Source organism: Oryza glaberrima, chromosome 5 (assembly GCF_000147395.1).
Source record: "Oryza glaberrima chromosome 5, OglaRS2, whole genome shotgun sequence".
NCBI classification, from domain to species: Eukaryota; Viridiplantae; Streptophyta; class Magnoliopsida; order Poales; family Poaceae; genus Oryza; species Oryza glaberrima.
The window spans coordinates 18,351,308-18,363,435 of NC_068330.1; the positions used below are offsets into that span (position 1 = coordinate 18,351,308).

Consider the following 12,128-nt stretch of genomic DNA (forward strand, 5'->3'; position numbering starts at 1 on the left):
CCTTTGTTGGTCTAGCGGCGGTCGGTCACGCTTAGCGGCGGCCAGTCCGGTGCTGGCCTTCTCCCGGACTTGTGTTTAGGCGTTGTCGGTGTGTGGGTGGTGGTATATTTTTTCTTTTTCCTGGTTACGACCCTCCAGGTTGTAATCTTGTAATTTTTTTCCTGCTCTATCAATAGAACTTCGCACCGTCTTGTGCGAGTCGTTCAAAAAAAAAAAAAAGCCATTAAAGCAAGTACTATAAAAACTCATGTGTGACTTCTGAAGTGTCACATATCGGTAAACACATGCCATTCTTTCTTTTCCTTCTTGGCCCCTATCCTACATTTCTTGTTTCTCTGGTTCACGAAGGTGGTAGACAACGAGCTCGACCTCGTCGACGGAAGGCAGGAGTGCAGTGGTGCGGGGAAAGGAGGTGATGGTGGCAGAGAAATAGCAGTAGTAGCAAAGCTCATTGGAGAGAGAGGTCGGAATCGCTACCCTCGTCGCCACTAGGGAGTCATCGGATTGAGCGACGCTGCCGCCGCCGCTTCCTGCTATCGGAGCAAGCCCGTGAGGCGCGCAGAGGAAGGTGGCCTCATGTTGCCACGCTAGCCGAAGGAGGATCAGGTTGCCACGGAGACTCGTCGCCACCCCATCCCCATCCCCGTCCCCTGTGCTCCGCCGCCCCTACCTTGGTTGAGCTCCCCCATTTTCATCCCCTTCGCTCCATCGCCGCTGTGTGGAGGGGATGCGGCCATCGGCGTCACAGGAAGCTGTGGAGACCCACTACCGTCCGTCCTAATTCCCTCTGCTTCGCTGCCTTTAACACGGTCGAGCTTCCTGTTTCCATCCCCTCCGCTCCGTCGCCGCTGCCCATCCCCATCCCCTCCGCTCCACCGCCTACGCCGTGGTCAAGCTCCCCCCGTCTCCATCCCCACACCCCGCTCCGTCCCCATCATGTGAAAGAGGATGTTGTCGCTAGCATGGCTCTTCCTCTCCTCTCCTCTCTCCATTGGCGAGCTCGTGCGACCAACTCATGCTGAAGGGGGAGAGCTGTCACCGGAGAGATGAAGAAAAAGAGGAGATAGATGAGGAGAGAGAGGAGAGAAGATGATATGGACCAATATAAATGCCACTCACCAAAATTACCAGGTCCTACTGCTATCTAGGTGTCACATTAGCCAAAACTGCTTTGTATACTGCTGAGAGATTCGATTTATGCCAGGTTTTTTTTTAACAAATCGGCAAGCTGCCAATTTTATTTAATAGAAGAGGATTAAACTTTACGAGTGTGAAACCAAAAAACAAATCTCAGTACCTTCGGTCCGAGCAATTAAAAAAAAAAGCCAGGACCAGGCTTAGAGACCTTCGGTGAGAGATTCGATTTACACCTGTTTGGAAGATGAAGGATGCATTGTATATGGTACTGTGGTTGAGGGATGAAATCTAAGCTCGGCTCTTACATGAGGGACGTAAAGTGAACTTATCCTAACTTGTATTACGGGCTTAAAGCCCAGGTCCTAGTAGGCAATCCATTGGATCTGCTTGGGATATAGACGGGCCGTAATTGCTACCACCCACCACTCTGGTAGCCCAACCGATCACACATACACATATGGACGAAAATGTTTGATCAGTGCTCGACGCGAAGCCCTTTGCGTTCGTCTATGATTTGCACAACTGAACAAGGGCTAATGCAGATGGCAAACTCACTTCAGGGATGCTACATCGTTTTCTTGTTAGTTTATCCACCGCAGCCAAAATTTAAAATTTGAAGTTGATTTTAAGCGTTTTCTTACTATAATTTATTTACCAGCTTGATTGTTAAAGTGCTGAGAACACAAATATATAAGTTTTACCCATAATTTTTTACACTGTTTATTTTTTTCACTGTAGCGAAACCGTTTCAGCATTCAACCCATCCGTTGCCGCTGTCACAACAGAGGGTTGTTGAAGATCACGTCAACCAAAGAGCACGCGCAAATTCGACCACCAGCTTTCCAAAAATCAACATAGCTTTTGTACGCGAGACACTCGGAACGGGGCGCTTGCAAAAAGCAGCAAAAATTGGGCGAAAGGCGCAAGATTCTCTCTTTTGTCACCCTCTTGTTCTGTGTTTGATTGTTTCGGCATTTTGATTCCATCACAGCCTGAATGTGATGTGGAGTACGTTGCTCCCTGGAATGGGGTTATGAATTACAAGGTGCAGTATAAGAATTCCCTGCTTCTCTGATGCTTCAGCTATGCATGACAGTACTTTTTTTTTTCTCTCTGTACATTTTGTTACAAGGCAATTTCATCAGCTTTTCTCTAACCCACCTGCTTAGAACAAATTACTGGCTAGCCGTGTGAATCTAAAATCACTCTTGTACTTCTCTGAACTACTGTCCAGTACACTATGATTTACTTCTTCAGTTGTTCCAACAACCAAATGTGACCTCGATGTCCATTTTGCCTGTACACATTCATCTTTACAGTTCCATCAGGCCCAAGAAACGAAAATTTTGCAACGGAACGGCATCATGTCGTGCTACCTCAAGACCCAAGGCCTGAATCCTGGAGCTTTTGATCGTTTTCGGATGCGCGTTTTCACATGCGTCCAGTGATTGAACAGAGAAAACTTCGCAAGGTCCAGCCTTTTTGTTTAGTCAGACAGCAGAAACGAGAAACAAATTAGTAGCAATTTCATCTTCAGAACATGCTCCCAGAACCAAGTTTTCATTCAACAATGAATAGCCCATATGTATGGCATGGCAGTATGCCAATCTTAAGCTAGTAATTAATTTTTGATCGATGTCTGACAGATAAAATTACAAAGATTTGATCACTGTCAGTATTTGCTCGTAGAGCCGTTTGGCAAAAGAGAATACTAGCAGCAACTGTAGCTTTTCCTGTTCCCAAAACGAGCTTGCTTTTGAGTTTTCCTTTTTCTTTCCCGTTACCAATCATTTCGATTAGTTGTATTTCTCCCTTCCTTTTGCCCCCATTTCTCTCTTTCTCGTCTCCTTTTATCAGGTTTTGACAAAAAAAAAAAGAAAAAGCGAGAAGCTACAACAAAGAATTGCTCTGCTCAACGATAGGTTGGCAATGACTGTTAACTACTACTAGTCCTGATAGAAAGAACTTCAGCGTATTTTACCCATCGAAATGATTAGCCGAGTAGAGTCAGATACTTATGTCGACTTATCATCATGAGTTGTGATACTTATGTTTCTACTTTAACCATCACGCATTCACGCTAAAGCCAGTGGTACATATTTCACCTCTAAGAGCAAGTATAATAGTAGGCTATAAGTCAACTATAAGCTTATGTGGAGGAAAGAGAATTTAAAAAATAGAGAGGGTTGGCTCTCATGCAAGAGCTAGCTATTCACATATTTTAAGATAGATACATTAAATACATAGGTGAGAGATAGAGAGAGGAGGAGAAAAAAAGATGTAACCTTATAGCCCATTTACTATACATGTTAACTCTAAGATAAGTTATAAGTTCATTGTTGGCTCTATTATTAAACTTGCTCTAATATTACCCTTTCTAGTTTTCTGGATCGCATGTTTAGTTAAAAAGTTTTTTTATGTACTACTTTCGTTAAAAAAGACTTCATTTTCATCGTTTAGATTTTGTTAAAAAGAGTGGATTTCTCCCTCTTACCTAACGCAATTCACTAATCGTGAAGTTTTATCACTCCAATAACCTGTATCTACTTCTTACCTTGTTTTTTTTTAAAAAAAATGACTTCTTACCTCCACTTAGAAATATGGAGTATTACTTTCTTGTGAATGAAGGACAGTCCTCATCCCTAATTTATCAACCAAAGACTAAAAATTTCAGACAGTTCTAAGTCTTTTTAGTACTGAGGGAGTACTAAACAATTTCAGTAAGCTTGATTTTTGCTGAGCTGAAACCATTTTCATCCCAAAACCCCAAAACATGAACTGAAAAAAACTGAAAAACAGTTAGAGCCAACAAACACCATTTTCACCAAGTCCTATGCTAATCAAATATTCCGGAATTCATTTCAGTAAAAGCTAACTTACAAGAAGTTTTAAGATCAGCTGCTAGCACACTTCATGATCCAAACAACCACTTCAGTGTTAACGCATGGTTGATCAGTTATTAGAGCATGGCCAAATTTAATCCCTAAATCTTCATTTAGGACATGAAAATATTCTTTCCTCCAACCAATAACCTATATTTGAATTCTTAAAAAAAGGGGTCATTTTTAAAAACTACCAACAAAATGGTTTTCTCATCTCTCCTCATGGATGTTTGATCTCCTACAGCGTGGAGTGTGACACGCGACGTGATCTTGACAAAAACCAACTTTTAAAATTGTAATATTGTGCCAAACAATATAAGGTGCGTAATATTTGAATAGGAACTATAAAACACGTAATATTCGACATGGTAAAGTTTGACAACAACTTTACATCTCCCCCATAAAACTCGAATTCGTCTCAGGAAAAAAAAAAGTAGAGAAGTAAATAGACGTGGCACATCTCTAAATTTGAGAAAAAAAGTTTTTTAGGGTATGCTTGGTCCGGTCGAGCTCAAGTCCACACGCGTTCGTGGCACATGCCACTATAGGCCCGGTTTAGATTATACTCCCTCCATCCCTAAATGTTTGACGCCGTTGACTTTTTAAAACATGTTTGACCGTTCGTCTTATTTAAAAAATTTAAGTAATTATTAGTTTTTTCTATCATTTGATTCATTGTTAAATATACTTTTATGTATACATATAGTTTTACATATTTTACAAAAGTTTTGAATAAGACAAATGGTCAAACGGCGTCAAACATTTAGGGAAGGAGGGAGTAACTTTTTTCTTCAAACTTTCAACTTTTCCATCACATCGAACTTTCCTACACACATAAATTTTTAACTTTTCCGTCACATCGTTCCAATTTTCAATTTTAGAGTAGAACAGGTTGTGTTTAATTCACACTGAAGTTTGGAAGTTTGGTTGAAATTGGCACAATGTGATAGAAAAGTTGTGTATGTATGAAAGATTTGATGTGATGGAAAGTTGAAAGTTTGGAAAAAAAAACTTTGGAACTAAAAACAGGGCCAAACAGTCATAATGTGCAGCTTGTCCTGTCACTAGTGCGCAGTTAATTCATCTGGACAAATTGCTCTCCATTTAGCTCAGATCCCCACCAAGACACGCACAAAAACACGGAGCACCTGCAATACAAGAAGGACCAGGAGTTTTGCGAGAGAAGGATCCAAGGCACGGACATTGGACAGTGGACAGGCCGAAGGACCACAGAAACGTGCCGGTTTCCACCTGCGCCAACGAACCAAGGCCATTAACTCCCCTACCCACCGGCCACCGCCACACGCCGCCGCCGCCGCCCGACGGCCAACCTGAGCTACCTGGTATATCCACCGGACGGAAAGCCTTCCAGATTAATTTCAGGTCTCATTTGGAACGAACGGAATTTACATAAAGGGATTAAACTGATCCCATACAAATATGAGTGAATAGCAAGCCAGCTTGGCTCGTTTGAACTTGTTACCTTAACGAATCACGGCTCGTTAATCTTAACAGGCTAAAAATCCTAGCTTGGCTCGGTTAATGAGCTGGCTCTTTTACAGGTTTTGTCTCATTTATACCACCTTTATGCTTTTAAATTTACCAGTTCATCATATATTAACATAATAATTACCACTAACTAAAAATATATCACTAAATATAAATAATTTTGTTGTAACTAAAAGACTACGCATAATAACAAAGTATATAAAAATATAATGATCTTTTATACTAAACAAGCAGCTCATGAGTTGGCTTGTTAAACTCACAGTTAAAAGTCCGACTCGGTTCGACTAATTATGATATGAGTTAAAAGATCATCCAAGTCAAGATTTTGATGGGCTTTTTTTGGTTAATTGGATTCATGCCATTTGCAAATTTACCTATTAAAAAAAAGCATTACAATTCATATATTCGTAGCCGTGTCATTGTCATCACGTTTTCCATCTCCTCCATTTTCCGTCTTCTTCCTTCTTTCTCCTATCTTCTTCCCAGAGTCAAGCTGGCGAACCAATCCTTAGAATCCTTGGAGCTTGGAGGAGGAGACCTCGCTGCTGCAGGACACGCTGTCCCCGACCTCGACACTGCTGAATCTGCTCGCGCCGTCACCGGACCAGCGGCTCGTCGTCATCCCCAACCTCTCCACGTCGTTGCGGCCGATTTGCTGGCGTTGTCGTCGCACCCGTACCTCGTCGCCGCCCCAGACCTCACCGTTGCTGGATCTGCTTGCGCCGCCGTCGGACCCGTGCCTCATCGCCATTCTCAACCGCGTCGATGCCTGATCTACGCCTCATCGTCGTCCTCAACCTTGCCGATGCCAGATCTACTCGCGATGCCCCGAGCTCGTCACCGCCACCACCAGGCCGTACCTCTCCTTCCGAACCTGCAGACCACATGCACCGGCCTTCGCCTCCACTGTCGTTACTCTAGCTCTGCCGCCGCCACTCGCACTGCTATGGGCGGTCTCTCTCTCTCTCTCTCTCTCTCTCTCTCTCTTAGAATGAGCTATGCTGGATCGGCATGCGACGCCTCTGGCCCACCTCTCGACCTGGCCTGCCCATACGTCACGAAGACCTGTGTTGCCAATCCTTGGAGCTCGGAGGAGGAGAGGCAGCTCCCGTACCAGGGGTTCGGAGAGGGAGCACTCGAGCACCTCCAAGGCATGCGATGCTGTCGCCCCACCTCCCAACCCCGCCCGCTTGTACACTGCAAAGACCCACGTCGCCTTCTCCTCCTAGCGGATCCACGCCGTGCACTCCACCTTTTCCTCGTCACCGCCTCTTGCCATGGTTTGGGGTTCATTCACCCCGCCGACGGCTAGTTGCGCACCTCGTCTGCTTGGGAGCTGGTTTGGTTGCTGTTGACTGGATTAGGTAATTTAGAGAAAAAGACGGGAGAAAGAAGAAAGAAGACGGAAAAGAAAGGAGAATTATGGAAAATGTGACGGCAGTGGCATGGTTCTAATTTTGTAAAATTTTATTGGCACGGGTACGAATAGACGAATTATGATGACATTTTTCTGAATAGGCAAATTTACAATGCATGCATCCAATTAATCTTTTTTGTTCCTCTCCCCGAAACCCAGGGTTTACATTACCATTGGTAACCGCGTGGTTACCGACCTTACCGCGGGAGTACGTAATAGAAAAACCGCGGTAACCTCCTTAAATTCAAATAAATTTAAAAAATAATTTGAATTTTTGATAAATTTTACATGGTTTCGTACGGTTTTTCACGGTTACCGCGATTACTGCGCGGTAACCGTGCTTACGCCAAGGCACGGTAACCCCGGCCCCTACGGTTTAGAAACCCTGCAGAAACCTCACATCGATAAAAGAAATAGGCAGAAACAAACGATAAAAAATGGCTGAGATGCCCAATTGAAAACAACCCATCAAGATACCTCTCAACTTGCTGTGCACCTGTTCTCAGTTGAAGTTGTTACTTCTCTGAAACATTTATGGAAGAGACACCCTATATGAATGGCAAGATAGGATACACCTAGATCCTTTCTGATCGCAAACCGTACCCCGACCACGCCACATGGCTGAAACCCTACTACTACAAGTGGATGTCACCCACAGACACAGGCATGGCAAGTGAGTGAAAATGGGGCTTGTCCATGCAATGAATGATGAGGTTTCCTCCTCCTCCTCTCCCTGATCATTAACACGCCATTGGATAAAGATGTGGCAACAACACACAGGTTGTCCCTGGAAAGACCACAGTAACAAATGTCCCCAAACCTCTCATCACATCACTTTGCTACTTACCAGCCTCCATTAGTCATTCAGATGGTGGAAAGGATTCTCTTCTTCCAGGTACAGAGGGAGATCATGGCCAAGCTGGACATGCACAATAATGTGGCGGCTTGCCCTTTTGGTTTTTATATGGCCTAGTCAAAAGGAAAGTTCTTGCACTGGCTGGCTGGCTGGCAGGCACACATTCTCTCATCTCCTTTGGATTTTGGATTGCCTTCTTTAATTGTATGTCTATCTATCTACAGCTTGCTTACTTTGCCAAATGCCATGCCTTCGCTTTAGTTTGTTCGGTGGCCTTTTGCTAACTGCCTGCGCCAGAGAAGCAGCATGGTTTATGCCCATCATTAGCAGCATAAACACTTGGTAGTACTTGTCTGCTTTTGGTTTGGCCTGCCGCCAGCAGCCATGCAAATGAGATGTAAAGATGAGTTCTTATGCCTAATTAGGTATAGCATCAGTGTCTCAGTAAAAATGGGCAAGCAAATGGCTATGGGAGGTGAAAAATTTGTCCCGACACAGCGCCGCGTGACCATTAACCAAATGCAGAGTACTATCAAGAGCAACGACAAAACGGAAGGAGCAGATGAACATGAAGAGTAACATGGTTGCCAATGATGACGACAAAAACGAAATGCTTCTCTTCTAAAAATTAACATGTTGCTGAAAGAGAATCCATGGATGCAATGTACAGACAGATATACAGATCAGCAACAGCTAGTCTTCAGTTCTTCCTTCCACAGTTCCCTCCCTCCTGTCCTGACCTCAAGAAGACAAGAAACATCACCATCTCATACTCCTCCCCCCACCTTCTCCCACCTATCTCTCATAGAACAAGCTCACTTTGGTTTTAAGTAAACACATACAAATGTGAACCCCCCAGAAGAACAGCAAGCCAACAAATTAAAGAACAAAACCACAAAAGACCACCTAAAAATCTTATTGTTCTCTTCTATGATGCAACATGTTCAAATGGTGGTGGTATGGACCTGTGGACCTTGGTTGGTGATCATATCTATAGAGCCAAATATCTCGAACCTTAGGCAGATTCAGAGGAGCTCTTGACCTTGAATCGGTAAAGAAGCTGCTTCTTCTTCTTGGATGCTGCGTTGTCGACTGTGAGGACGATCTTGCCAGGCTCGCCAACCTTGAAGCTGCCCTTCATGATCGGCTCTTCATTGGCGGGCACCTTCCTTGTCTTCTGCACAATGACAGTGTAGCCACCCTCTGCATCAGGGGTGAACTCTGCACCGTAGCTCACCTCCCACCCAAGCACCCGAAGCTCCCACACAACCGTGGAGTTCTGCAATTATAGCACATTTTATACAGACCAAATGATTAGTATTTATTCTCTCATTGCATTGTGAATAGTGTAAGAATCAGGAAACAGGAACAAAGGTCAACCTCAGTAGCAGGAATCTCAACAGTTTCTTTGGATGAAGGTTTGATCGGAAGCTCTGTGACAGCATCTGAGGTGGAGAACTCGGTGTCATCCTCTTTGTAGAGGCCTCCGAATTGGACAGGGACTTGCTCAGGAGCAATGTATCTGTATCAAATAAGATGAATCAAGCAACACAGTGTAAGAAGATGGCATTTGGAAGTATGATGACATGAAAATTCAATTGCCTGTCATGCCAACCTGAAAAGGGTCTCTGCAGACTTGGCTGCGGTGCAAAAGATGATCTTGCTCTTGGTGCGTTGTGTGAGGAACGGACTCACCATTTTGTTAGCCGCAATGTACCACCATGGCACGTTGATGAAAATCTGCATGTCATCCACAATTCAGTTCATTCAATTCTACAAACATTTGAAAGGTCACTCCAATATCACCACAAATGTACCCTTGCGTGTCATTTCTAAACCTAGGAGCAAAAGGAGGAAGGGGTTGAAGGGAAAAGATCCCTATCTTGATTGCACATTTGCACAACCATATCTAGTCTAGTTATCGCAAGACAGGCACTAGTCAACTTCCACCCATTAATCGTCCAATCATACTGATCAGAAAGAAACATCAACAGCATATACAGCTAAAGATCCTACTAGTATCTTTAACCAAAGTACGTACATTGAGAAAACTGATCAGGTACAAACATAAAAACCTTCAAGTATTGAGCAAAGTGATTCTAATTTTGCGCTGATAATGATGAAACAATTCAGGAATGTAAAGATTGAGAAGTTATAGAGGAATTAACCTTCTTGGCGATGAACTCGGGGTAGTTGTCCTGGAGCAGGGCGAGCGCCTGGCGGGTGACGGTGCGGTGCTTGCCGAGCATGGGCGGCGAGTTCTTGAGGTCGGTGACCTGCACCATGGAGCAGATGCCGCTGGGGGAGAAGTCGAGCTGGTCGAGGATGCCGCGCTCGAGGAGCTGGATGCGCCACTTGAGGAATCGCTCCCGCTTCTCCTCGTCACCGAAGGCCTTCTCGTAGAGGTCCTTGTCCTGGAACTCGCCGTAGACGTTGTAGCAGACGGGGTGGCCCTCGCGGTCGGCGCCGCGGTAGAACACCACGTTCTCGAGCTCCGGCAGGCCGAGGTCGGCGGCCAGGACGGCGTCGATGCCGAAGCGCTTGCGCCACAGCACCGCCGCCTTGAGCATCGCCATGGCCTCCTTCACCTTGAACTCCCTGGCGCGGAGGAACTTGAGCAGCACGGTGTCCGTGCGCTCGTCGTCGCCGGTCAGCGGCACGCCCCATATCAGCTCCTCCTTCGGCGCCGCAGCCTCGGCTTCCGCGGCCGCGGCCGGGGCGGCGACGACGACGGTCTCCTCGATGGCCTCCACCGTCTTGCTGGTGCCTTCATCCTCGGTGACCACGACGGTCTTCTCCTCCGTTTCCGGCTCGGCCGGCTTGGCCTCCTCCGCCGCCGCCTCCGCCTTGGGCTCCTCGGCCGCAGCCGCCGCCGCCGCCGCCGCCGCCGCCTTGGGCTCCTCCTCCTTGGCGGGCTCCTCGGTCTTGGGCTCCTCCTGGGCCGGGGCCTCAGCCTTGGGCTCCTCGGTCTTGGGCTCCTCCGTGGCGGCGGCCTCAGCCTCAGCCTCGGCCTCGGCCTTGGGCTCCTCGGCGGCGGGGGCCTCGGCGGCCTTGGGTTCCTCCTCCTTGGCCGGCTCCTCCGCCTTGGCCGGTGGAGGCGGCGGCGGCGGGGGAAGGTCAAACTCGCCGGCGGCGAGCGCGGCGGCGACGAGCTCCTTGAGCTGGGCGAGCGCCGTGCGCTCCGGGTCGGGGAGCTCGGAGACGAGGTTGCTCTCCTCCTTGAACGACCCCGTCCCCTCGATCACCGCCGCCTCATCGCCCCCCGCGGCCTCCTCCGCCTCCTCCGCCTTCTTCTCCTCTTCCTCCTCCTGCTCCGCCACCTTCTTCTCCTCCGCCTCCACCTCCACGGCCTTCTCCACCGCCACCACCTCGTCGGCCTTCTCCACCACCACCACCTCGGCGGCGGCGGGGGTCTCTTGCTTCGCCTCCTCAGCCATCGCTGACAGCTACACGGATCGAGCGGCGCGCGTGGGAAGGCGACAGGAGAGAGGAGAGAGGAGAGAGAGAGAGATGGACGTGGAGGTGGAGAGGCAGAGAGAAACGGGGAGAGATTTGTAGAGAGAGAGAGGTGGAAGGCGGCGAGGCAGCAGCTGGCTAGCTGGTTTGGTTTGCTGGATGGAAGCGTGAGCTAAGCAAAGGCAGCTCTATGTAGTAGTAGTAGTACTAGGAGGGAGAGACAGACAGGTCGTGTGGGAGACTGGGAGGTGGGGCCCACATCCTGCATGGGATTAGCATAGCATTTGACACTACTTTTGAGTTTTGCCCTCTCACTCTCTCAATACTGTTTATAGTGTTTACTATTAGTACTTCTCTCTCTCTCTAGTCCCTTTGCCTTTGCCCTAACGTTATCATTAGCATTGACAAGCAGGCCAGTAGCTGATTAACAAGTTTAACAACACCACCAGATCGTGTAGAAGCTGGAGAAAGATAGAGAGAGAGAGAGAGGATGTCTTGGAGATTAGAGGCGATTCAGATGGAAGCTAAAATAAACCTTATCAAATTTTATCAATATTAAAATTTTGATAAGTTCATAATATTATCAAAATTTTAGTAAGATTTCTTATATATTTATCAAAGTTTGACCATAAATTAAATATAAGTACTTTTCTAATTTTACTTAACAAAATAGTATGATTAAAATAGCATCAATAATCATAACAGCACCTTAGTCACCGCTTTGCTAGGGTCACATCGGCAAAGTATGTGGCTGAGCACTGTCAAATTGCCAATCTCTTGTAGTAGTAGTATTAAAAAATCACTGTCGCGGTTGTCATCAACCACTCATGGGCCATGACTCATCTCATCTCATCTTCATTATCCAAGCTGC

General features: G+C 46.5%; 1 protein-coding gene across 1 annotated transcript; it reads right to left on the reverse strand.

The window, feature by feature from the left end:
- Positions 1-8,395: 8,395 nt before the first annotated feature.
- LOC127774054 (patellin-3-like) lies at positions 8,396-11,432 on the reverse strand. Its single transcript, XM_052300325.1, has 4 exons — positions 9,970-11,432; positions 9,417-9,541; positions 9,182-9,323; positions 8,396-9,080 (listed from the first exon to the last, which is right to left on the reverse strand). Exons 1-4 carry the CDS (start codon positions 11,236-11,238, stop codon positions 8,817-8,819), a joined length of 1,800 nt encoding a protein of 599 aa, XP_052156285.1. The 5' UTR covers positions 11,239-11,432; the 3' UTR covers positions 8,396-8,816.
- Between the last annotated feature and the right edge of the window lie 696 nt (positions 11,433-12,128).

What these genes read in the sequence shown, in the direction of transcription:
- LOC127774054 (XM_052300325.1), bottom strand. Translation starts at nt 11,238, where the DNA reads ATGGCTGAGGAGGCGAAGCAAGAGACCCCCGCCGCCGCCGAGGTGGTG. An exon ending in CCGAGTTCATCGCCAAGAAG is followed by an intron (nt 9,542 to 9,969) that starts GTTAATTCCTCT and finishes GATGACATGCAG; the next exon opens with ATTTTCATCAACGTGCCATG. An exon ending in TCTGCAGAGACCCTTTTCAG is followed by an intron (nt 9,324 to 9,416) that starts GTTGGCATGACA and finishes TATTTGATACAG; the next exon opens with ATACATTGCTCCTGAGCAAG.